Genomic DNA, 26618 nt, shown 5'->3' on the forward strand with positions numbered 1-26618 from the left:
GTCCTAGATCAATTAGGTTTGACATTAACAAATAACATCAACCAAAATGCACCCACTATTATGACTAGACAAGGTTATAGGAAAGGAAAAAGATTAGAAAAACAAGAACAAGGTATAGCAGCACCAATACAAATAGATCAAGGAACAGAAAGACATGGGTTGGATTTTCAGAAAGGGCCACTGAGACAATAAAAATTACTTGGAAATCAGAAAGACCAGTATGGGTTCCTCAGTGGCCCCTGACTAAAGAAAAGATACAAGCAGCCCATGACCTGGTCAAACAACAATTAGCAGAAGGACATATACAACCTTCTGTATCTCCCCATAATACTCCCATTTTTGTCATCAAAAAGAAATCTGGTAAATGGAGATTATTGCAAGATTTAAGAGCCATTAATAATGAGATGGTTATTATGGGACCTGCTCAATCAGGGATTCCTCAGTTGTCTGCTTTGCCAAAAACCTGGTATGTTTTAGTTATAGATATTAAAGATTGTTTTTTTTTCAATTCCAATTCATCCTGAGGATAGTCCACGTTTTGCATTTACTATCCCTGCACTGAATCATGAAGGTCCTGATCAGAGATATGAATGGAAAGTACTCCCTCAAGGGATGGCTAACAGCCCAACTATGTGTCAAATTTATGTTAACAAAGCAATCCAGCCACTTAGAAATCAAAATTCTGAACTACAAATATTTCACTATATGGATGATGTATTATTAGCACACAAAGATAAAAACACATTGCTAGAATGTTATGCCACACTTACAAACTTATTAAAAAATTATAATCTAGAGATAGCAATAGATAAAGTACAATTAAATTTTCCAATTAATTATTTAGGAGTTCTATTATCCTCAACCATGGTCCGTCCACCAAAAATTCAAATACGAGTAGATCAACTCAAATCACTTAATGACTTTCAAAAGTTATTAGGAGACATAAATTGGATAAGGCCTTATTTAGGTATACCAACAGGAGAGTTGGGACCTTTATTTGATATCCTAAAAGGTCCATCAGATCCAAATTCACCCCGAATGTTAACGCCTGAAGCAAGAAAGGCATTAAAAATCATTGAAACATATATGGAAAATATGCATTTGGATAGAATTGATATAAGTTTGCCTTTATTATTTATTGTACTACCAACAAAAAATATTCCTACAGGAGTATTTTGGCAAGAAGGTCCATTATTATGGATACATTTATCTTATTCTCCTAACACTATTCTTACTAGGTATCCTGAGGCTGTAGGACAATTAATACTCAAAGGAATAAAAGCAGCAAAGGGAGTGTTTGGAATTTCTCCCAATAAAATTATTACTCCATATACTATGAATCAAATTGATGAGTTAGCTAATGAGTTAAATACTTGGGCAATAATCATGTGCAAATCTAATGTTTCATTTGATAACCACTTACCATCTAATCCTTTATTGTCTTTTTGGTCATTGCATCCTGTAATTTTTCCAAAAATGACAAGAAAAACACCTATCATGAATGCTCCAAATATATTCACTGATGGGTCAAATAATGGTACAGCAGCAGTAGTTACCCCTGATCAAACTTTTACATTTTTAGTACCCAAACAATCAGCTCAAAAGGTAGAGCTTAATGCAGTTTTACAAGCTTTTGTGATGTTTAAAGATTCTGTATTTAATTTATTTTCTGATAGTCAGTATGTAGTTAATGCTATAGTATCTCTTGAAGATGCTGGTAGGATTTCCCCTTCTTCTACTGTTTTCTCTTTGTTTTCCACTATACAAAGTCTAATCTGGGACAGAAAAGATCCATTCTTTATAGGACATATCAGGGCACATACAGGATTGCCTGGAGCCCTTAGTTTGGGCAATGATTTAGCAGATAAAACTACACATGACATACATATTTTCTCTACACTAGAAGAAGCTATAAATTTTCATAAAAAGTTCCATGTCAATGCTAATACTTTACAAAAGCGTTTTAAAATAACTAAGGAACAAGCTAGACAAATAATAAAACAATGTCAAAATTGTGTGACCTTTTTACCACAAGTTAATCTTGGAGTCAATCCTAGAGGATTGATACCTAACCATATTTGGCAGATGGACGTCACACACTTGCCAGAATTTGGAAAATTAAAATATTTGCATGTTACAGTTGATACTTCTTCTGGATTTTTGATGGGCTCCCTTCATGCCGGAGAAAAAACTAAAGATGTTATAGCTCATTGCTTACAAAATTTTGCCACTGTGGGTGTTCCAAAACAGTTAAAAACAGATAATGCCCCTGGTTATACTTCTACCTCTTTTAAACAATTTTGCTCAACATTTGGCATTACTCATATAACAGGAATCCCATACAATCCACAGGGACAAGGCATAGTTGAAAGAGCTCATCAAACTATTAAAATGTACTTATTAAAGCAAAAAGAAGGAATTGGGAAGGGGTATATATTCCCCAAAGATAAACTTAAAATAACCCTTTTTACTCTAAACTTTTTAAATTTGGATTCATCAGGACTTAGTGCTGCGGAAAGGCATATGTGTCCAAAAAATGTACATAAGCCCAAGGTACTTTGGAAGGATATTCTAACAGGACAATGGAAAGGTCCTGACCCAGTAATTGTCTGGAGTCGGGGGTCTGTTTGTGTGTTTCCACAGGGAGAACAGCAGCCGATTTGGATTCCAGGGGGGGGAGAGACAGGCTTGTGGAAAGCCGGTGGTGGCAGTTGAGGCTCTGAGGGGTTTTTCCTGAGGAGCTGTTTTGTTTGGTGTGTGGTTCTAAAAATAAAGTTAGTTTCTTTTGACAAGTGGCTCCTGATTGTGCCCAGCCAGACTGCGGCAGGATGTGGCTCAGTGTTACAGTGTCTCTGGGTTCAAGCTCCCAACCACACACACACACACACAAAAGGTGATGAATTACAATGGAGCAATTTGACCATTGTTGATGCAGGCAGGTGGAAGAACTCTTCTATTTGGGTGACAATAGGAAAAGTTGAGTGTTAGGTTTATTTTAGAAAGGGAGCACACTGCTTCCATTTTACAGAATGGAGGGTTCTTGGGAATGCATCTCTTCAGGGAGTGGATGAAGCAGGAAGCTTTCTCTGAGGCAGAGCTCCTGGAGGCAGGTGTTTGAAATATGATTATTACAAGAGCCACCTACGGAAATCTCTAGGTGTCCCCTGTAGGGAGGGGCATAGTGAGAACCTCTGTTTATGTTGTGGGCGTGTCTTCGGAGTTCTACATGTGAGTGGGGGAAATACAAATTGTTGGAGTCTGTTTCCTTGTCAAGGGATGGGAATAATCAAGAGAATGCACTGTAGAAAGGGGTCACCTTGGAAAGGCACCTTCAGTCTAGGCAATGGAAGACCCGTTGTTTAAGGTTTATTACCTTTGTTTAAGGCTTCTGCCCTTCACAACAGGGAACCCTCTCTTCTAGAGTCCACTCTCCTGGTCTTTCTAGAAGAGGTGTTACTTCTGCCCTGGGTGTTCAGAACACTGAAGGAACTCATGCTTCATCTAGAGCAAGCCCTCATTAACTTTCCTTCAGAGTTTCTGGAGAAATTCTTGTTGGGGGTTTGCTCTAGGGAGGTCCATGTTTAATGTTTTTGAAGAACCCTGCAGGGACTGGAAGGTAGGATCCAGAATTCTGCATAGTTATGGCAAAGAATATGATGAACAAGCTACCAGAAGCTCAATACTCCTCCACTGCCAGAAAGATCAGGATTTTGGAGACTGCCTCTAGAGCCAGCAACTTTTCTGAGTGTGTACTGGGGATTGAACACAGTACCCAGGGGAAGCTCATTCAGTGTGAATTAGCTCTTCCTCTGCTCCCAGGTTCTGGAAATGCTGGGGCAGTTGTGAGCAGGACTAAAACTCTCCAACCCCTTATGCCTAGAGGAAAGTTTTGAAATATTATTTTCATTCATTCTTTCTTTTCCTTCCTCCTAGAGAAGACAGTCTAAAACATGGGAGAGGTGGGAGGAATAGCCATTGGGGAAGTGTGGCAACTTCGGCAGCAGAACTTTCTAGCAATCCAGGGAGACTTCTAATTTGGAAGGTCAAAACTTCCAAACTCAAGACCTGGATCTATTATCTCTGGGATTAGGTCAAGCAAGTGTCTTCTCCTTTAGTTGGGTTCTGAGTATCTGGGGTTTGATGTCTGGAATCCAACAAGTCTGCAGAAAGCCAGGAGATACTGTGTTCCTTATTAACCATTGTCTGTCCCTGAAAATCACAGAAGCACTAAATCTGTCTTTGTGTAGGCCTGGGATGAAAGGATTTAGAGATACCAAGACCCAAGCAGGAGCACAGGGTCTGGCCAGAGAGTATAAAACTCGACTCATTTCCAGAGAGCTTTTGCTGCTTTGGGGGTGATAAAAAAAAGCTTCCTCAAACACAGCCAAATCTAATCATTCCCCTCCAAGAATCCACGCCTCTGGTCTAATTACAGTTTCAGGGTACCATTCCCAGCGAAGGTAAGACAGGGAGGAGAGTGGGAGGTATAAAATTCTACATTCCCAATGCTTGTATCTACAGCTTTCCTGGCAGTGTGTGTGCATAAAACAATGGAGGGAAGATGGGATCTTGAGTTTGTCATTACTCGTTATATTTTAGGTTTTGCTTCCTACTCAGATCTGGCAGCCCTTTCGCTGCTGAAACCCTGTGAGTTTCCCTGAAGCAGGAAGGAAAGCAAGGAGAGCGCTTTCGGGATTCCAAGGGTGGGAGCGCTCCATACCTTTCTCTAGCACCCCCCATTAATGGCCTCAAGAACTCCCATCCCACCGAGATCTGGGCGTTCGTTCCTTAACCTGGGAGGAGAATGTGGAATTGAAATGAGGAGAGAGAATCATTACTGAACATCAATCGCCATAAAGCTTGGGGCGCCAGTCACAGTAGAGAAAAAGACCCCAGCGCCTCTGGCAGTGCTAGTCCTAGGCTAGAAATGGCCCCTTCCTTATCTTTGAGGCTGGCAGAGGTACCAAGCCAGAATCCAGGTCCCCAGGGCCAAGGAAGGGAGGAGGCTGAGGGCCAGAAGCCCGGTCCTGGACTCTGAAAGCCACATCGTGAGGATGGACTTTGCTAGGGTGGATGCTGGAATGAAGGTGTCTGTAAAGGTCACCGTCCCTGTGATGTCATGGAGAGGTAGGCGGGTCTCCCATGTGGAGGCCAATCAGAAGCAGAGTTGAGATTCTGGGCGTGGCCAAAGATAGCCCTAGGAAGTACTTTTTCGGATTTGGCCCTCCAAAGGAGACGTGACCGGAGTTCCTGGTGGAACCGGGAGCTCCCGTGACACATATCCCCTTGGAAAAGCTGTCGACTTCACGCAGCCAAACTGTCCCTCACAAAACCTGAGTTACAGTCGTGGGAAATATTAAGGCAAAAGGACGCGGCACCGGGTTCCTCACAGTCTGAATGGGATCCTGAGCGAATCCTGGGTTTGAGGGCACAAGTCAAGGATCAAGGTCGGAGAGGGGCTAGTTAGTTAGGGTGCCTCGTGTTTAGGGCACTTTGGGGCTCCGTTTCCTGAGAAGGTGCACCCTGAAAATAAGAGGTCGTAGCCTTGGGCAAGGGTGGACAGGAGGGACAGGAGGGACAGGAGGGTGGCTGGGAGTCTTGCATACATTCGTGGGGTCCCCAGGGTAAGGGATCTGGAGTGTACTTTGGTCTTGAGGGAGTTTTGAGAACATGCGGGAGAGTCTGATGTATTGAAGCTGGACATGGACTTTTCAGCTTGAGGTGCAACAGGGTTTGGGGGCTTGGGTGTGTCTGAGTGTTGATTGGCTTGAGGTTGGAAGTTCAGGACCACATTAATTGTGGGGGAGCTGTGGGTCCCATGGATTGGCAGCTTGGAGAGTCTGCATGGTTAGGGCGGACTTGGGTCCTTACGTGGGGAATGTTTTAAATGTCTGCTGATCTCACTGGGCATGGTGGTATACCTCTGTAATCTGAACGACCTCGGAGGATGAGGCCGGCGGATTGCTAGTTTAAAGCCAGCCTCAACAATTTAGTGAGGGCTTAAGAAACATAGCAAAACCCTGTCTCCAAAGTAAAAACAATGAAAAGGGCTTGGGTGTGGCTCAGTGGTTAAGTGTCCCTGGGTTCAATCTCTGGTACCTAAAAAAAAAAAAAAAATTGGTGATCTCTGAGGATGAATGAAGACCCTCAGTTTGGGGTCCTCTGGATGGGGCATAAGTCACAAAATTCTGAAGCATCTGATGAAGCATACAAGTCTTCATCCTATGGAGATTTCCTGAAGACCTGTTCCCATGGGGGAGATTGCACATGTGGGGTTCATGGGACCTTAAGATGGGCTTTGGCTTCTCTCTGTTTAGAGTCATCTACTCTGTCGAGCGTGAGAGGACCCTCCTGGTGTTTTCTCTACCGAGTGCTCAGGCCTCAATGGGGCTGTGTTTTGTGCTCCTGTTGGCTGCACTGGCCTGCTGCCTGATTCCAGCAAGCTGTTGTGTCACATGTGAGCCGTCAGTCATGGAAGCAGTAAAGTCCTTGGAGAAGGATTACTTGCCTGGACACCTGGAAGCCAAAGACCGTGAAAAAGTGATGGATATGGTATACAATATTTTGAAAGATTTTCAGGACCGGCCGTTCATCGAGGGTTCCTATGCAGGAATCATAGGTGAGGGGCAGGGCAGAGAGGGCCCATTCATCTTTGGTGCTTCTAAGAAGGATTGGGTCCAGGATTTCCAGGGCCAGTGATGAAAGGGGATGGGCCAGGTTCCCATGGTCTTGGGAATGGAGTAGGCAAGTTGCAGGTTCCAGGCCCTCCCAGAGCTAGCAAACACTGTTTTTCCACTTCCTTTCTAGCAATTGTCTGTAAGAAAACAATTCCCAGAGGGAAACAGAATAGTGAGTTCCATAATTAGGTCTATCCTTGCACTGTGTTCCCATGGGCATGGTAGATATTATGAGGTAGTAGCCTTAGAGTGGAGTAAAGGTGGAATCTGGGGTTCTGTATCAACCCACAGATAAGAACTCATTGGAAGAGGTGTCCCGGACTTTGCTGAAGGAGCTGAAACGCATCACAGACAGTAATGTAAAAGGTTAATGACTGAAGGGCTGGGAGGAGGGTCCTGGATTTTGCAGGAGAGCCATTGCTAGTGATATCTACCCTGGGGATGTGATGCATGGCTCTGGGACTAACTGCCTAGTTCAAATTCTGGCTCTGCCACTTCCCATCCTTGTGGCCCTGAGCGAGAAACTGGGCAGTTTCCTCAGCTCTACACTGGACAGCATCACAGTGCCCTCCTCCCTCAGCTCCTGGGAGGATTAGATGGGTTGATACCTGTGCATTGCTTAGCCCAGTGACTGGCACTGTGTGAAGTGCTTGATTTCTGTGCCCTTTCCTGAGAAGGCAGAAGATGGAATGTCAGCCCCTCCAGGTGGCACATTCCCTGTAGCCCCTGGTGCTCAGGAGGGCTGAGGCAGGAGGATCCGAGGGATCAGGAGTCCAGAGAGCCTGAGCAACAGCTAGAGGCTGTTTCAATTGGGGGGGGGGGAAAAAAAAAGAATGCCTATCTCCAAAGATGAAGACCCTATTCAGAACCCACACACACCTGGGGGAGGAGAGAACTAAGCACTACTGCTTTCTCCCAGGAGAGGACTTTATCAGAGAGCTCAACCACACACTGATCAAGGAAAAGGATGATTTTAACCTGCAAGCTCTTTATTTCCAGAAGGAGGGTGAGGAAAGATGGGAACCCTGGACCCGTCCAACTCCTTCCCCTTTCTACCACCTGAGTCCCTTTCTCCAGCCCCCTGCATCTCCACATCCAGGCCCTTGGCTTCCTCAGTCCCCTCCTCCTGCTGACCCCTCAGGGGTCACCTCCCTCAGGCCCTTCCCCATACCTCTACTCCTCCCCAGCCCCTCTCCCACCCTTCTTCATTTAAAAGTCTGATTCTTTTCTCCTTCTTTTCTCCCTTCTGAGGCAGCTTTATGTCCCAACAAATGTGGTGAGTGCAGACAGCAGAAGCTATTCTTCTACCCTCATCGTGGCCCATGATACCCACCCCTCCCCTTCCCCCCTTCTGGATGCACATTTGCAGCATCTGAGAGGTTCCTGGGTCTCTAGCCACCTTTTTCTGGCTTGGATTTGCAGGTAGCAGGTGTATCCTATGTGAACTCTTATTTATTTATTTATTTTAGTTATGGATGGACACAATACCTTGATTTTATTTATTTATTTTGTATGTGGTGCCGGGGATCGAACCCAGTGCCTCACGCGTGCTAGGCAAGTGCTCTACCACTGACCCACAACCCCGGCCCCTATTTGGACTCTTTACTGACCTTGGAGGGATGACCTCCTAGGGATTTGGCCCAGCAGGCCCCCAGCCCTTTAGCCCTTCCCCTTGACCTTTTTCAAACCCACCTCTTAATGGGTAAACACAGCCTTGACCTTGCCCCTCCAGGCATCATGTTTCAGACTCTGATATGGTGCCAGCACTGTGAGCAAAAGGTTCACGCTTGCCGGAAGCCCATAAACTGCGGGGGTGAGTATGGGACCAGGCTGGAGGAGTTGGTGGGAGAGGGATGGAACCACAGGAGGGACAGTCCAGAGAGCTCAGAATGCAGACAGGAGGCAGGGAAGGGCCTGGCCCAAACCAAGCTGAGACTGTTTGGTGAGGGCAGTGACCCCAGAAGAACCATCTCACAGTCATGCTCCATCCTCAGAGCAACATGTGGAGGTCCATCAATCGGAAGAACTGAACTTGGACTGTCTGCTCACTTGGCACCATATTTCTGAAGGCCTCACAGACTACAAATTTTACAGGGTGGGGCCCTCCAACTCCTGTAACCCTTAAACCCCAAGTCACTCAAGCTGGTATGAGCCCCTGGCCTACACCCAACCCTCATGGCCTAGTAGGTGAGGTCACTCCTGATTCTCAGGCACCCCAAGTCCTGCTTGATGATCCCCTGGATTCCTGTCTTCCTGAGGCCCCGGGAGTTTCTCAGCCCTGTATTTCCCCAATTCCTGAAATCCCCATGCCTCTGTGATACTCTGGAGCTTGTGTCTAGGTTTGGGAGAACAATTCTGAGACCTTGCTGTACAAGGGGAAGGAATCAACCCTGACAAAGCCAAGGGTGAGTGAAGTGGATGAAGGCAAATATCGCTGTGAGCTGGACACGGTGATGTCAGGCCCATCTACCATCATTTCATATCATGTCACAGGTCAGTACTAGGGTGATAGAGAACTGGGGCCCTGGGTATTGTTAGAAGGAGGTACAGGAAGTATTCTCAGCTTTGGAAGCTTAACTTCAGATGGGGTTCTGCCTTCAGGCCATGGAGGACTTGCCTCTGTCGTGGCCTCTGGTGGCAGGGATGGTGTTCCCTAGGAGGTTTCTACTGGAGGGCCTGGGTCTTGGGGCTGGTGCGCCTCAATCCTTCTCTGACTGCTATTGGCCCTCCTATTATCAGTGCTGCCCCCTAAAATCCGCCATGAGAAACATAAAGAAAAGCTTGAAGACACTGAGGGGAGCCCGTTAGATGTGAACTCAGAAAGGCCCACAGAAAGTACAGCAGCGTCAGCACACCTAGAGCCCATCACATCCCTCCAGCGTTCGCAGGCCCAGAGTATGCTGCAAGGCCACCTCTTTGGGCTGCTGATCTCCTTCTTAATACTTCTGGTAGCAGCCCTTCTTCTCAGGTGAGTCTAGGGAGGAAGGTGGGACCTGGAGGGAGAGGGGGGGCTTCCTACTGCCCAATGCTGGAGCAGTTGGCAGAGCCACTGAGGTTTCCAGAGAGCTGGTGGGAGTTACAGCGTGGGGGGCTTACCTACGAGGGCCAGGCGTTGATAGTTGTTTGAATAGGTCAGCTCTGTGGGGCTGGGAGTTAGGGAGTGGGTCCCAACTGCTTCCTACCTAACATGACTCCCTGATTTGCACCTCTCAACCTCGTTCAATCTCCCCTAGGCTAATTTACTGGCGAAGATCCAGACAGAAACAGTGCTCACAATCCAGCCTTGCAAATACAGCTTCTAAGACGTCATCTGTTAAGACAACAAAGTCAGCGACCTCGAAGGGAGTTGAAAATACATCATCTAAGACATCAAGGACAATGACCTCAAAGTGAAAAAATAATTAAATACGTGTCTTGTTGTCTAAGTATTTGACTCACTCCTCTGGACTAATTAATACCTTACGTTCCCCCAGAGGACAGATCAGGAGATGGGCTCCTGCCTCAGGGAGGAGGGTGAGGAACATGGCACCACTGAGGTCTGGTGGAGGGGACAGCAGACTGTGATGTAATTCCAGAACCAAGAAACAGGCCAGGGCCAGGCCTACCTAGATCTCCTGCCCCAGGCCTGGTCTTCTCAGGACACCCCCTCCCACCTCCTCCTGTTGGGTTTCCTCTTGCGTTTTAATGTCCCCACACAGTGCTGGGGCTGGGTCAGAGGCACAGGTTTTCTAAAGGGATCAGGAACCAACCCGGGACATCAGAGCCAGGCCCTCTGGGTGCTGCCCGACCTGCAACAGGTAAGAACCAGGTAAGACTCCTGAGTCCCACTGCAGCCATCAGTCCTCCTGGGCCTGTAGTCCAGGGCCCATCCCTCTCCCCAGATGCCCCTCCATCTCCCAGATGTCCCTCTGCCTCATTCCCCTAACCCCAGCCCATTGGGGATGTATATCCACCTTCCCTTAGGGCCAGGCTATCTGGTGTATTGAAGGAGGGTGGAAGCACCCCATCCACTTTGGAAAGGTCCCTCCCCTGTGTGCCTGTGGAACCATCCTCCCCACCAAGCCCCGGGCCACAGGCCCATCCTGCCTCTGTCATGTGAGTAGCCACAACGTGGTCCACCTGCCCCTGGCCCACCTGCCTTCCATCTGTCCCTGGTTTGGGCTCATTGCTTTCTTGTCAGGGATCCTGAGAGACCTGTCTCCTGTTCCAGTCCTGAATGGGCAAGGGAGCCTGGGTGATGAGAGCAGGAAGTCAGATACTGGTTTACTTGGGCCCAGTGGGGGGAGAGGTGGGCTTAGGCACTGGGGTGGGCCACACAGGGCGGGTTTTGATTCTGCTTCCTTCCTCCCCTCCCCTCCCTTCTCACCTCTTGGTAATGGCTTCTGTGGGACTGGCCTTTATTTATTTAGAGTCTCTTTCCTGCTATGTCTACCCACCACCCATTTTGGTCATCCCTGGGTCTCTGTTTTTCCTTACTGTCTCTGCTCCCTTCTCACTCCTGTCCCTCTTTCTCTTGGGGTATTGGTGTCCTTCCCCCTTCCTGGGACCCCATCTCCGTGTCTGCTTGTCTTTCTGGATGACTCTCTGTGATTCTGTTCGCAGAGGTGGATCCCCGGTCTTCATCTTCAGACCCGAGGAAACCCTGCAGCTAGCCACTGACTCACCCACGCTGCAATTGGAACTTTGGCGAGTGGGCACCTTAAAGCAGGTTGGGGGGAGCCAATGGGGGACTAGCCTGGGAGAAGGCGGGGCTGCAGCATCTGAGCGCTGGGCGGGACCTGCTGGTTTCCCAGGACCTACAGAGTGGTGCTTGGATTCCCGTGGGGCATGGCCCGGTTGGTGGCAGTGGTTGGAGGTGTCCCAGAGTGTCTCAGGATGGAGTCAGGGCCTTTAGGAGGCATTCCAGGCTGCCTTGCAGGAGGCTGAATGTGTAGGTGGCCAAAGCAGTGGTAGCTCCCCAGCGGGGTGTCGGTGGGTTCTGGCAGCTCAGCAGCCTGTGGGAAGCGCCAGAGCCTAGCGAATTCCCAGGGATTCAGCCAGTGTTAGGGGAAAATCGAAGTTAGAGAGAACTAGGAGACGAGGAACAGGCCAGGACAATGTCCTGGAGGCTGTGCAGAGCCGTGGGTGGGCCTGCGGGGCCAGGGTGGAGTCTGAGGAACTCAGTAGGCCTGAGCCTGAGGTGTTGGCCCTGGTGAGGTGTGGTGGCACCTGCTTGTGGGTCTGTGTGGCAGGAGACAGCTCAGGGAACTATGCTGAGGCGGATCTTGAGGGTCAGGGCCTATGTGGGCAGAGCCTAGGAGGGAGAGGAACTTGTGTTTCTGGTGGCAGGCCTTGGATTAGGTGGCCTTAGGCTGGGTTGGCTGCCAAGTGTGGGCACAGGGTAAAGCAAAGGGCTAGAGGAAGAGGTGTTCGTAGAGGCCAAGGAAGTTTTGTTACATGGGACCTGAAGCAGGAGGCAAGGGTTGCACATGCCACAGGGAGACTGGAGGCGCGCAGCCCTGTGCACTGAGGGACAGGGCACTCAGCTTGTGATGGATGATCTCAGTTCTCTCTCTCTCCCTGGTCTTTCTACTCTCAGGCATTTTAATTCTCTCCGTAGGCAAGGGCGCCACCTCATGGCGACCACAGAAGAACCGTTCCTGGGCAGCTTCTGGTGGGGCCGCACTGGCCAGTCCTGGTCCTGGGTCTGGATCTGGGATCCCCTCTGGATCTGGGGGCAAGGAACGCTGTCTTTACGGCGCAGCGTATCAGAGCTGAGCCTGCAGGGTCGGAGAAGGCGGCAGCAGGAACGCAGGCAGCAAGCACTTAGCTTGGCCCCAGGGGCAGCTGATGCCCAAATAGTACCTGCAGACCCCGGGGATTTTGATCAGTTGACTCAGTGCCTCATCCAGGCCCCCAGCAATCGCCCCTACTTTCTACTGCTCCAGGGCTATCAGGATGCCCAGGTGAGCATCGCCTCCCCAACCACCCAGAGCCCTATGTCCCCCCTGTCTTTGGAGAGTGATAAACCTGTAGTTCTCAGAATTCCTCTGGTTGAGGTAGCCTCAGGTCCTCTGGTAGGCAAAAGCACAGCCAGGTTGCAGAGAGTGAGTGTGGAGGAGGCAGAAGGGAGATGGCTGACAAGATTACACTGGAGGCACAAATAGGGCATGGTCCTGTCACTGAAAGTGGAGGGCAAGCTGTGTCTTTTCAAAGGAGAGTCCACTGCAGGAAGGAGACCCTGTGCAGACATCATTTCTTGAGGGAGGACGACAGGAGAGTGCATGTGCTGGGGCAGGGACGTCCTTGACTGGTGTCTGGGGACTTAATGTAGAAAAGCCTGTATTTCTTTGGTGGGGGAGTGGATGAACCCATTTGTAAAAGGTGATGGTTTTCACTGGGACGTTTGACCACTGTGGATGCAGGCAGGGGGTGCTGGCACTTCTATGCATTTACACATTTGGGTGACAATGGGAGAACTTGAACTTTAGATTTATTTTACTTATGTATTTTTATTTTACTTTGTTACATTATAGTTTTATATATTGATGGAATTAGTTGGTACACATTCATACATGCACACAGTCTTAGGTTTATTTTGTAAAGGCGACACACTGCTTCCATTTTTACAGAATGGAGACAAGAGCACCTTTTTAAGAAAGATTCTTTGGAATGCATCTTTTCGGGGAGTGGATGAAGTAGGAAGCTCTCTCCTTGAGGCAGGTGTTTGAAAGCATGATTACTAGAAGAGCCACTCTATGGAAATCTCTAGGAGGTGTCCCCTATAAGGAGGGGCATAGTGAGAACCTCTGTTGATGTTGTGGGCTTGTCTTTGGAGTCCTCCTACAAGGGAGTGAGGGCAAATAGAGGAGTCCATTGTTGGAGCAGGCTTCCTTGTAAGGGATGGGAATAATTGAGAGAATGCACTGTGGAAAGGGCTCACCTTAGAAATGCACCTTCACCGGTCTAGGCAATGGAACACCCTTTGTTTGGGTTGTTACCTTTGTTTAAGTCTTCTGAATGGCTGCCCCTCAGGAGAGGGAACCCTCCCTCTAGAGTCCACTCTGATGGTCTTTTCTTCAAGAGATGTTACTTCTGCCCTAGTGTTCAGAATATTGAAGGAACCCTTGGTTTATCTAGAGCAAGCACTCATTAACTCTCTTCCAGAGTGACTTTTAAAACATCTGTTTCCTTTGGGATATTGAGAGAGGGGAAATATCTTAGTGAATTGGGAAATATCTGTAAGGCTCCATCTTAAGGGTAGAATAATGAGTAAGCGGGGCCAGCATTGTGGAAATGGAGGAATGTTTCCTTGGAGAGCTTCATTCTTTGAGGATGATGGTAGGGGAGAGTCCATTTTAGTGGGGTGGTGGGTTGATCTTGGCAGCACCAATTTCCTGTGCTGGATGTTATGGGAGAAGCTACTCTGTGGCTCTCTGGTTTCCCTGGCTGTTGGATTTTCTTCCAGCATCTGCAGGAAGTTCCCCCTCATGACAACCTCCAGGAGGAGGCCCAGCATTTATTGGGTCAGCTCTGCCTAAGGCTCACTGGAACCCGACCTCACACATTTGTGGTTGTCGTTGTCTACCATGAAGACATCTGCAGGTGCTGGCCCAGTGCTAGAAGGGTGTGGTGAGTGACAGCGCTTATATTCAGCAGGCTATGGACTGGTTCTGGGCCTGGCATGAAGCCCCCATCTTTGTGTTCACCATCTATGGCATGAAGGTGCTGGGAAAATATTCATGCTCCCATGGTGATGTGGCTCACGGGGGATAGCCTTGGTCCTTGTCATTCAGTATAACCACACTGTCAGGACCACTGGTACCTTTGGCTTCTGGGCTGCCTACCTGGCTGGTGGAGACACTGTCTACCTTGCCAACCTCACCCTGCCAGACTCAGAGTTCCTGAAGGTCTTCAAGCCTGAAGCTACCTTCCTGCCTGGGGGGGTGGGCATTAATGCAAACTTGTCTCCAGTGCAGACAGGGGCTGGGCCTTGGAAGCCAGGGAGACTTTTGGGACTGGTCTCATCAGGCTAGAGTCAGACAGACATGTCTCCAGAGGCTTGGCAGCTTCTGGAGAAATCAGGGGTGGTCCCAGAGCAGGTGGTGCCCATGGCCAGAGAGATTCTAGTTGGCCAGAGGTGGGAAGAAGTAGGGGAGGGTCTTCCTGGAGCTGCCTGAACACCTACAACCAGCAGAACATCTTTTCTGATGGCTGGCAATGCCCAGTGAAGCTCATGGTGGCTCCAGAAGCCACGGTGCCCACCTGATCATCATTTCCATAGTATTTCTGCATGGCTGCCCCTGAGAACAGGGAACCCTGCCTTCTAGAGTCCACTCTGCTGGTCTTTTCTAGCAGAGGTGTTACTTCTGCCCTGGTGTTCAGAAGACTGAAGGACCTCATGGCTGATCTAGAGCAGGCCCTCATTAGCTCTCCTTCAGGGTTCCTGGACTAATTCCCATTGGGGTTTGTTCTGTGGAGAACCAGCTCTACTGTTCTTGAATATCCCTGCAGAGACTGGGGAATAAAGATCCAGAATTCTACATTGTTCTGCAAAGAATCTGATGAAGGGACTACTGCCATACTCAACACTCCCCGCACTGCCAGAATGACCGAGATTTGGGAAACGACCTCTAGTGAACCATCGTCTGTTTTGAGTATGTACTGGGGATTGAATCCTGTTGAACCCTGGGTGATGCTAGGTGTCATTGAGTAACCTCCTCTGCTCACGTGCTGTGGAAATGCTGGAGCAGTTGTCACCACAGCCATGTCTGTTATTTCCTGAGGAAAGTCAAGATTCTTTTATTTTTTTTTTCTCCCTCAAACAAACATTATAAAACATGGGACTTGGGAGAGGAATACCTATTGGGGAAGTACAACAAATTCTGCAGCAGAATCTTCTGGTGAGTCAGGGTGACTTCTAATTTGCAAGCTCAAAAATTCCCAACACAGGATGTGCATCTGTTATCTCTGGGATTAGGATCAAGGAAGTGTCCTGTTTTCTAGCTGGGATGCTGAGAATCTGGATTTTAATGTCTGGCAACCAGCAAGTCTCTGTAGAGGGTATTTGTTCCTTGTCAGCCTCTGTGGTTCCCTGAACTCAAGGACTAAATCTGGTAGGTCTGAGATGAAAGGATCTGAAGATACCAAGACCTCTGAACCCATGTCAGACCCCAGCAGGAGCACAAGTTCTGGCCAGAGAGCACGAGTCTCTTAGATTCATTTCAGGAGCCCTTGCTGTTTTTTTGTGCCTTGAAAAGGGTTCAACAGACACAGCCAAATCTAATCATTCCCCCTCCAGGAATCTAGGCCTCTGATCTTCTCAGGATTTCAGGGTACCAACCCAAGCAGCTGCCAAGGGGAGGAGAGTGGGAGGTAGGAATTAAAATTCTACATTCCCAACCCTTGTCTCTGCAGCTGTCCTCCCTCCCATCCCCTCCCCTCCCTCTGTGTAAGATAAAACACTGAAGGGAAGATGGGAGCTCCCAGATTGTCTTTATTCATATTTTAGGTTTTGCTTCCTACTCAGATCTGGCAGCCCTTTCGCTGCTGAAACCCTGTGAGTTTCCCTGAAGCAGGAAGGAAAGCAAGGAGAGCGCTTTCAGGATTCCAAGGGTGGGAGCGCTCCATACCTTTCTCTAGCACCCCCCATTAATGGCCTCAAGAACTCCCATCCCACTGAGATCTGGACGTTCGTTCCTTAACCTGGGAGGAGAATGTGGAATTGAAATGAGGAGAGAGAATCATTACTGAACATCAATCGCCATAAAGCTTGGGGCGCCAGTCACAGTAGAGAAAAAGACCCCAGCGCCTCTGGCAGTGCTAATCTTAGGCTGGAAATGGCCCCTTCCCTAACTTTGAGGCTGGCAGGGGCACCAAGCCAGAATCCAGGTCCCCAGGGTCCAGGAAGGGAGGAGGCTGAGGGCCAGAAGCCCGGTCCTGGGCTCTGAAAGCCAGAGCCTACGGATGCACTTCGCTAGAGTGGATGCTGGAATGAAGGTGTCTGTAAAGGTCACCGTCCCTGTGACGTCACGGAGAGGTAGGCGGGTCTCCCTTTGTTGTGGTCCAATCAGAAGCAGAGTTGAGATTCTGGGCGTGGCCAAAGAAGGCCCTAGGAAGTACTTTCTCAGAATTGGGATCTCCAATGGGGACTTGACAGGAGTTCCTGGTGGAAACGGGACCTCCCGTGACACATACCCCTTTCAAAAGCTGGTGACTTCACGCAGCCAAACTGTCCCTCACAAAACCTGAGTTACAGTCGTGGGAAATATTAAGGCAGAAGGACGCGGCACCGGGTTCCTCACAGTCTGAATGGGATCCTGAGCGAATCCTGGGTTTGAGGGCACAAGTCAAGGATCAAGGTCGGAGAGGAGCTAGTTAATTAGGGTGCCTCGCGTTTAGGGTGCTTTGGGGGCTCCATTTCCTGAGAAGGTGCACCCTGAAAATAAGAGGTCGTAGCCTTGGGCAAGGGTGGACAGGAGGGATAGGAGGGTGGCTGGGAGTCTTGCATACATTCGTGGGGTCCCCAGGGTAAGGGATCTGGAGTGTACTTTGGTCTTGAGGGAGTTTTGAGAACCTGCGGGAGAGTTCATTTGAGTTGGACAAGGACTTTTCAGCTTGAGGTGCAACAGGGTTTGGGGACTTTGTGTATGTGAGGGTTGATACACTTAAGGTTTGGAGTTGAGGATCACGTTAATTTGGGCGGGGGCGGGAGCTGTGGATCCCATGGACTGGGAGCTTGGAGGGTCTGCACAGGTTGGGGATCTTGGTTCCTGATGTGGGGAACGGTTGAGAGTGTTCCGATGTCTGAGGATGCAATGAAGACCCCCAATTTGGGGCTTTGTGGATTGGGGATTAGTTTCATACTCTGAGTCATTTGATGAAGGACACATGTCTTCTTGGTTTGGAGATTTCCTGAACATCCTCCTTTCCCATGGGGGAGACTGAGGATGTGAGGTCCTGGGGGGCATCTCTAAGACAGGTTTGATTTCTCTCCATTTAGCACCACCTGCTCTTGACCTGGGTGAGAGGACCCTCCTGGTGTTTTCTACTGAGTGCTCTGGCTCAATGGGGCTGTGTTTTGCCCTCCCATTGGCTGCACTGGCCAGCTGCCTGCTTCCTGCGGACTGTTGTATCACATGTGACCCGACAGTCATAGCAGCAGTAAAGTCCTTGGAGACAGACTACCTGCCTGGGCACTTGGATGCCAAAGGTCACAAAAAAGTGATGGATATTGTACACAAAACTATGAACGAATTCAAGGAACTGCCGATTAAAGAGGGTTCCTATATGGGAGCCGTAGGTGAGGGCAGGGCATGTTTGGTGCTTCCCATAAGAGGGTTTTGGTCAGGATTTCTAGGGCCAGAGATGAAAGGGGCTGGGTCAGGTTCTCCTGATCTACAGAAGTCTGTGATACAGATTCCAGGCCCTCCCAGAGCTGGCAAACACTGTTTTTCTACTTCCTATCTAGCAATTATCTGTAAGAAAACAATTCCCAGAGGGAAACAGAATAGTGAGTTCCATAATTAGGTCTATCCTTGCAGTGTGTTCCCATGGGCATGGTAGAAATTACAGGAGGCAGTAAAGTTGTAACATGGTGTTCTATGTCTGCCCATAGATGAAAAAACAATAAAACAAGCAGCCTCGAATTTCTTGAGGGAGCTGAAAGTCATCACAGACAGTGATGTAGAAGGTTAGTGTACTCAAGGGCTGGGGGGTCCTGAATCTCGGGGCAGCCATAGCTGTCAGTGACGACTCTTGGCTGGTATGATCTGGAGCCAGATTTCCTAGGTTCCAGTTCTGGCACTGCTACTTTCTATCCATGTGGCCTTAAACAAGAAAATGGGCAGTTTCCTCAGCTCTACACTGGACAGCATCACAGTGCCCTCCTCCCTCAGCTCCTGGGAGAATTAGATGGATTGATACCTGTGCATTGCTTAGCCCAGTGACTGGCACTGTGTGAAGTGCTTGATTTCTGTGCCCTTTCCTGAGAAGGCAGAAAGGGGGATGCCAGCCCCCTCAGGTAGAACAAGCCCCACAGTCCGTGGGCTCAGGAGGGCTGAGATAGGAGGATCAGTTGGGATCAGAAGTCCAGACAGATCAGCCTGAACGACAGCTAGAGGCTGTTTCAAAAAATAACAATAACAATGCTAGACAGAGGCCCCCATGAGGACCTGCACCATCAAGAGAGGAATAGCTGAGCTACGCCCCACTCTTTTCCAGGGGAGGAATTCGTGAGGCAGTTGTACTGGATGTTGGACAAGGAAAAGGGGGATTTTACGCACGAATCTGCTCAGTTCCTGAAGGAGGGTGAGGGAAGATGGGAACCCTGGGCCCGGCCTACCCTATCTCCCTTCCACCATCTGAATCCCTCTTTGCAGCCCCCTGCATCTCCACATCCAGGCCTTGGCTTCCTCAGTCCCCTCCTCCTGCCTGCCCCTCAGGGGGAACTTCCCTCAGGCCCTTTCCCTAGGAAAGCAAGAACCCACGCCTCAGCTCTTCCCCAGCCCCTCTCCCACCCTTCTTCATTTAAAAGTCTGATTCTTTTCTCCCTCTCTTTTTCTTTCTGAGGCAGCTTTTTGTCCCAACAAATGTGGTGAGTGCAGACAGCAGAAGCTATTCTACCCTCATCGTGGCCCATGATACCCACCCCTCCCCCTCCCCCTTTTGGATGCACATTCACAGCATCTGAGAGGTTCCTGGGTCTCCGGCCACCATTCTCTGGCTTGGATTTGCAGGTAGCAGGTGTATTCCGTTTGGACCCTTTACTAACCTTGGAGGGATGACCTCCTAGGGATTTGGCCCAATAGCCCCCCAGCCCTTCAGTCCTTTGCCTTGCCCTCTCTTTCAGACCTACCTTAGTGGGTGAATACAGCCTTGACCTTGCCCCTCCAGGCGTTATGTTGCAGACTCTGATATGGTGCCGGAACTGTGAGAAGGAGGTTCATACATGCCTGAAGTCCAAGACCTGCGGGGGTGAGCATGGGACCCTGCTGGAGGGGTTGGTGGGAGAGGGATGGAACCACAGGAGGGACAGTCCAGAGAGCTCAGAATGCAGACAGGAGGCAGGGAAGGGCCTGGCCCAAACCAAGCTGAGACTGTTTGGTGAGGGCAGTAACCCCAGAAGAACCATCTCACAGTCATGCCCCATCCTCAGAGCGCCACGTGGAGGTCCATGAAATGGAAGACATGATCTTGGACTGTCTGCTCACTTGGCACCATATTTCTGAAGGCCTCACAGACTACAAATTTTACAGGGTGGGGCCCTCCAACTCCTGTAACCCTTAAACCCCAAGTCACTCAAGCTGGTATGAGCCCCTGGCCTACACCCAACCCTCATGGCCTAGTAGGTGAGGTCACTCCTGACTCTCAGGCACCCCAAGTCCTGCTTGATGATCCCCTGGATTCCTGTCTTCCTGAGGCCCCGGGAGTTTCTCAGCCCTGTATTTCCCCAATTCCTGGAATCCCCATGCCTCTGTGATACTCTTGAGCTTGTATCCAGGTTTGGGAGAACAATTCTGAGACCTTGCTGTACAAGGGGAAGGAATCAACCCTGACAAAGCCAAGGGTGAGTGAAGCGGATGAAGGCAAATATCGCTGCCAGCTGGACACGGTGAAGTCGGGCCCAGCCACCATCATTTCATATCGTGTCAAAGGTCAGTACTGGGGATAGAGAACTGGGGCCCTGGGTGTTGTTAGAAGGAGGTATACTTAGCTTTGGAAGCTTAACTTCAGATGGGGTTCTGCCTCATCTCATGGCAGGGACAAGGTTCCCTGGGAAGTTTCTACTGGTTGGCCTGGGTACTGGGATGGGCTGGCCATTATCCCTGCCCTGACCATTGACTGTGTCCCTTCTCTGTCAGTGATACCCCCAAATGCCCGTGAAGAGAAACCAGGATCACACATTGAAACGGAGGAGGAGGGGGGGAATATTTCAGTTATCCCAGACCAGCCGGAGACCATCATCACGACCACGACCACCCATTCCTCCGACACTGAGAGTAGGCTGCAAAACATCCTCTTCTGGCTGCTGATCTCCTTCTCTATATTCCTGATAGTAGCACTTATTCTCAGGCGAGTCACTGCAGAGAATGGCGGGGCTTCCTACTGCCCAGTGCTGGAGCAGTTGGCAGAGCCATTGACGTTTCCAGAGAGCTGGTGGGAGTTACAGCGTGGGGGGCTTACCTAGGAGGGCCAGGCGTTGATAGTTGTTTGAATAGGTCAGCTCCGTGGGGCTGGGAGTTGGGGAGTGGCTCTCAACTGCTTTCTACTTAACATGGTTCCATGATTTGCAAATCTCAACCCATTCAATCTCCCTCAGGCTTATTTACTGGCGAAAATCAAAAGAAAAACCAAAGACCTCAGATGAGAGCCTTGAAAATTCACCTTCTTAGCCGTCAAAAGACAAGGGCCTCAAAAGAGAACAATAATTAAATACGTGTCTTGTGGTCTAAGTATTTGACTCAATCCTCTTGACTGAATAATACCTTGGGCTCCCCCAGAGGACAGATCAGGAGATGGGCTCCTGCCTCAGGGAGGAGGGTGAGGAACATGGCACCACTGAGGTCTGGTGGAGGGGACAGCAGACTGTGATATAATTCCAGAACCAAGAAACAGGCCAGGGCCAGGCCTACCTAGATCTCCTGCCCCAGGCCTGGTCTTCTCAGGACACCCCCTCCCACCTCCTCCTGTTGGGTTTCCTCTTGCCTTTTAATGTCCCCACACAGTGCTGGGGCTGGGTCAGAGGCACAGGCTTTTCTAAAGGGATCAGGAACCAACCCGGGACATCAGAGCCAGGCCCTCTGGGTGCTGCCCGACCTGCAACAGGTAAGAACCAGGTAAGACTCCTGGGTCCCACTGCAGCCATCAGTCCTCCTGGGCCTGTAGTCCAGGGCCCATCCCTCTCCCCAGATGCCTCTCTGCCTCATTCCCCTAACCCCAGCCCATTGGGGATGTATATCCACCTTCCCTTAGGGCCAGGCTATCTGGTGTATTGAAGGAGGGTGGAAGCACCCCACCCCCTTTGGAAAGCTCCCTCTCCTGTGTGCCTGTGGAACCATCCTCCCTACCAAGCCCCGGGCCACAGGCCCATCCTGCCTCTGTCATGTGAGTAGCCACAACGTGGTCCACCTGCCCCTGGCCCACCTGCCTTCCATCTGTCCCTGGTTTGGTCTCAGTCCTATGTATTGCTTCTTGTTAGGGACCCTGAGAGACCTGTCTCCTGTTCCAGTCCTGAATGGGCAAGGGAGTCTGGGCGATGAGAGCAGGAAGTCAGATACTGGTTTACCTGGGCCCATGGGGGGAGAGGTGGGCTTAGGCACTGGGATGAGCCGGCTGTGATTGGCCTTCCTTCCTCTCCTCCTTGCTCACCTCTTGGGAATGGGGGATTGGCTTTTGTTTATTTGAATCTCTCTTTTCTGTGACTTCTACCCACCACCTATCTTGGTAGACCCTGGGTCATTGTCTATTCTTTCTTCTCTGCTCCCTTCTCTCTTGGTCCCTGTCTCTCTCTTCGGCCTTTGTGTGCTTCCCTCTTCCTGGGACCCCATCTCGGTGTCTGCTTGCCTTTCTGGGTGACTCTCTTGTGTCTTGCTTCACTGGTGGCTCCCAGGTATCCTTCCTGTGACACCGCGAGCTGCAGCTGTAGGATCAGTTGTCCCCAATGTGCAGGTGGTGGGCGTGTGGGTGTAGGGAATGCTGTATGGAGACCCTCGAGGAACCACACCAAGCCCATCTCTCAGCTCTTTCGTGGTTCGGGGACCGGGACCACCGAATCTGGGGGCGCTGGAGGACTGATGAGTCCCAGGGACGCGCAGCGCTGGGCCAGCGAGATAGAACTGCTGGAGCTGCAAATGGGCGTGGCCCTGGAGCCTCCATTGAGTCTAGCACCACTGCATCCCCGGGGATCCTCAAGATCATTGGCAGGGGCCTGGCGTCGGGTGCCAACCACAAGCGCGTGCTGGCCACGGCGCGGGAGCTGGTGGCTGAAGCGCTGGAGCACTATGGGTTGGCCAGCAGCCCATGCGAGAGCAGCGGCGTGGACGTCTTCATGCTGTGCGACGTGCTGGACCAACTAGCCAAGGCCAGAGTGGGCAGCAGCGAGTGGCGGCCAGAGCACCTGCGCGTGCTGGGCGACTCGGAGCGCCCACTGCTGGTGCAGGAGCTGTGGCGCGCTGCTTGGAGCAGGAAGCCTTCCGGGGCTGCGGTCAGTGAAGGTGAGCTAGTGCTTAGGGACTCTGGGCCTCCCGAGCCAAAAGGCGCAGCCAGTGGGACCCTACTGGGAAGGGCTGAGGGCGTGGCTCTGGAGGGGCAGGCTCTGAGGGGTGGGCGGGGCCAAGGAGGAGTCTCAGACATAGGTGACTTTTCGGATCTATCATGTATGTAAAAGGCTTAACACAGGAGTTGTTATACAATTTGTGCTTAATTATGAATGGCGATTCTAATTATGTCATTAAGGAGTTCATTGATTACCTGTTGAGGGGCACACATTTGTTAGGGCCCTGGGAATATAACAGGGCCATTGCCAGGTGAGTTTTCCACCTTCCCAAATATGACATTTATTTATTTATTTATTTATTTTTGGTGCTGGGGATTGAGCCCAAGGCCTTTGTTCACATCAATTATTCATTAGTTCACTTCCCTTGGGCACCGAGTATGTGCCAGAGCCTTTGTCGGGGCCTGGAAAAGCCATGTCCCACGGTACAGTTCCTTCCTTCAATCTGGACTGTCAATAAAGGGCGTTTGTTGGGAGATTGTTTCCATGTCCCAGAGGATAGAGTCTTCTCTGTAATTCATTATCTACAATAGTTCCTAGCAGATAGTGGGTGCTAAATGAAATAACATTAAAGGAATGGATTTTCAAAACTGCAGTGGGTAAAAGAACAAGGGTAGTTCCAGGCACAGTGGACAGCCTCTTCAAAAGCCCAGGTGTGGTGGGCAACATCAGCTCTAGGTGGCCAGTTCTGTTTGGATGATCTCAGCTCCACCCACCCCTGATCTTTCCAATCTCACCCTGTTTTTTAACTCTCTCTGTAGGTACCTGTGCCCCTTTGTGGCAGCCAGAGAAGAACCATTCCAGAGTTGCTCCTGGTGGGGAGGTGCTGACCAGTCCTGGTTCAGCTGGTTCCAAGGGCGAGGAGAGCTGGGAAAACTTGCCCTTCTGGCGCAGCATGTCAGAGCTGAGCCTGCACGGTCGACGGAATGCAGGCAGGAGGCACTGAGCATGGCCCCAGGGGCAGCTGATTCCCCAGTAGATCCTGCAGACCCCGGGATGTTGATCAGTTGACTCATCCAGGCCCCCAGCAATCACCCCTGCTATTGTGGGATTTGAACACAGACAGGGCACCAAGACATTCAACAGGAAGGAATTTATTTATTTGTGCCTGTAGAGACACAGAGGATTGTTATCCAAAGGCTGAGTATGCAGGGATGCTGGCCTTATATACCTCTGGCAAGCTCTTTGTCTCCCATATAAGGTAATACACATTCTGATTGGGTATTTTTATGCTATAGAGTTGCAACAAAGTTGAGACAGCATCACACATAACTGAGTTACAACAGAGTCAGCCCAGATTTACAGCAGAGTTGGCATGCACAGTAAATGTGACATGTTGCCTTTTCTTTGTTCTGGGAGGGCCCTTACCCCATTCTCCCCTTTGATTCTCAGATCCCTTTAGGGTCAAAGGGCATCATTTTGATTTAAAGGCTTATATCTCTGTGACATCATAACACGTGCTGCCCAACCATACCTCCATGAGACTGGAGATAGAGTTCATAACCAGGGGTAATATGGCAGGGTAGGAGTCGGCAGGCTCCCAGCATTAAACCCACAACACTTGTAAGAGTTTTGAATCCCCCCCAAATTGAAAACCATCCTTCAAATAATTCCTTGTGATTCCAACCTTTTCAGGTCTGGACCAAGACATAAATGACCTTTTTTTTTTTGTTTTTTAATCTGATTTCTACTCTGACCTTGCCCTCATCATCTATTTGTAGGTAACAGTTGCCCAGGTTAAATTTCCCACTCATCTCACCTTCAGAAGCAAGCAAGTAGTGTTTGATGCTAAACAATTCTGATAAATAGCATTGTGCACTTGAATACCTTGCTTAGCCAGTAAATTGAGGGCTTGTGTCGTCTCATTAGTTATAATTTCAACAACAGCTGTTAGCCTAATGTTGTGATTTAACATATACATGGGAGTCCAGTACCCGCAGGACCCCTCTTCTGCCCAGGTGGCTGGACCAAAATAGTGAATTATCCACTCAGGGGGCCACTCGTCATCTTTCCAGTTGCCAGTTGCCAGGGCTTGCCACTCTCTTTGGGCCCCTTGGTCTTCATATACTGGGGCTCCCAACTACTCCCATCTTGCTAATGGAAGGAGGGAAAAAAGAGGGGCAAATTGTCCCCAGTACACCAGATCTGGACCAGAATTGGGGCAGTTTAGCATAGGTGGCCCTTCCACGTAGCCAGTGTAGTTATCCGGGTAGTTATATTACAGAATTTTTGGCCCAGACATGGTAGAGTCCCAACTGAGATGTTAAACAGTTTTTCCTCTCAGGTAAGACAATATTTTCTAACAATTGAGGTTTTGAGGAACCAGACACCAGTGGTTGAAGGGGAGAGAATGATTCCACTATAGGGCTCATGGGGGTCTAGCTCTTTAGCCTCCCATGGCCACTGATACCCTGTATTGGTTTCTCTACACACATGGCAAGAAGACATGTTTAGAGATTGAACCAGAGCCTCTGCCAAGGTTAGGAATGGGTTTCTGTTTATGGCGAAGATAGGAGACAGGCTTTTCTCCATTTCCTCATAAAAGGAATGAAAGATCTGGTAGGAGGAAGACTTCAGTGAAGTTGTAACCCCTTTGAAGTACCATCTGGTTCCAGGGCAGCACCTCCTCCAAACTATACATAGGCCAGTTGGATGGCCTGTTCTCCATCCTGAGTCTTCAGGGTCAACAATAGTGAAATTAACAAAATTATAGGCTTGCAATTTATAGCTGGTGTAGCAACACCCTTTTGAAGTTTGGGAGTTTTACTGTTACCACTCTGCCAGGTACCCATGCAACACAACTGTAAGAGGGACCAAAAAACTCAGCATAATCAGTACCCATGGACCCCACACACCATTTTCAGGCTGTTGACACATATACTTGACATTGAACCTGTACCTCATTTCCCCAGATATGTCTCCATGTGATGTGGTGGACTTACTGAGACCATAGGGCAGGTAACATCAAGTGCTCAAGTCTCACTCATGACCTCCCATGCATCAAGGATACTGACACTGGTTGCTTTAGATTAGTCAACTGTGTAAATTAATGGACCTGTTTCACGTCACCTTCTGGTAAGCTTTGGACTTCCAGCCAATCCCCAGCTGGGTAATACTGTGGATTGAAACAAGTATATTGATCCTCCTGTTGGCAGATAGAATATGTGGTCTTGTTATACCTGCAGGTCCCCGAGACTGTTCCCTGGCAGGAAAAATGATAAAGTAGGTTGTGGCAACACCTTGGCCTGATTGAATCATGTGAAGGCCTGGGTCACAGGATGAAGAGCTTAAATCTAAAAATGGGAGCCAGATCAGATGCTTCCAATGGCAACAAAATGCCCTATCAAAAGGGGGTGAAGAGTGTACAACCAGAGATATGAAAAATTGTGCTCTATATGTGTAATATGAATTGTAATGCATTCTGTTATCATATGTAACATCAAAATTTTAAAAAGAATTTTAAAAGGGTGGGGTGAAGAAACTGCTAATAGAAACTTTTCAATCCAGTGTCAGTCAGTTGGCGCAGTCTCTGCTAATCCTACAGCAAAAATTAAGGCTAGGACTATGACAACAGAGAGGGGTAAGGGGTGACGGTGCCCAAGCATTACAGTGAGAAACTAATATAGGAGATAAAAGTCCGTTTATCCTGGCAGGTGGTCTATCCCTCAAGCTTCTGTCGTGCACAGATT

General features: G+C 49.4%; 1 protein-coding gene and 1 long non-coding RNA gene across 2 annotated transcripts; both read left to right on the forward strand.

Moving 5' to 3' along the window:
• The first annotated feature begins 16617 nt into the window (after positions 1-16617).
• On the forward strand, positions 16618-21109 carry LOC114082299 (izumo sperm-egg fusion protein 1-like). The gene is made up of 10 exons (XM_071604285.1): positions 16618-16695; positions 17659-17958; positions 18274-18348; positions 18879-18965; positions 19231-19251; positions 19551-19631; positions 19813-19913; positions 20158-20311; positions 20519-20729; positions 20977-21109. Exons 1-10 carry the CDS (start codon positions 16623-16625, stop codon positions 21047-21049), a joined length of 1176 nt encoding a protein of 391 aa, XP_071460386.1. The 5' UTR covers positions 16618-16622; the 3' UTR covers positions 21050-21109.
• Positions 21110-22759: 1650 nt separating this feature from the next.
• LOC114079266 (uncharacterized) lies at positions 22760-26362 on the forward strand. The gene is made up of 4 exons (XR_003580456.2): positions 22760-22870; positions 23691-24130; positions 25842-26004; positions 26115-26362. It is a non-coding gene; the product is annotated as an uncharacterized lncRNA (long non-coding RNA).
• Positions 26363-26618: the final 256 nt, after the last annotated feature.

Source organism: Marmota flaviventris, chromosome 18, assembly GCF_047511675.1.
Source record: "Marmota flaviventris isolate mMarFla1 chromosome 18, mMarFla1.hap1, whole genome shotgun sequence".
Taxonomy (NCBI): Eukaryota; Metazoa; Chordata; class Mammalia; order Rodentia; family Sciuridae; genus Marmota; species Marmota flaviventris.

What these genes read in the sequence shown, in the direction of transcription:
- LOC114082299 (XM_071604285.1), top strand. Translation starts at nt 16,623, where the DNA reads ATGCACTTCGCTAGAGTGGATGCTGGAATGAAGGTGTCTGTAAAGGTC. An exon ending in CACAGACAGTGATGTAGAAG is followed by an intron (nt 18,349 to 18,878) that starts GTTAGTGTACTC and finishes ACTCTTTTCCAG; the next exon opens with GGGAGGAATTCGTGAGGCAG. An exon ending in ATAGTAGCACTTATTCTCAG is followed by an intron (nt 20,730 to 20,976) that starts GCGAGTCACTGC and finishes AATCTCCCTCAG; the next exon opens with GCTTATTTACTGGCGAAAAT.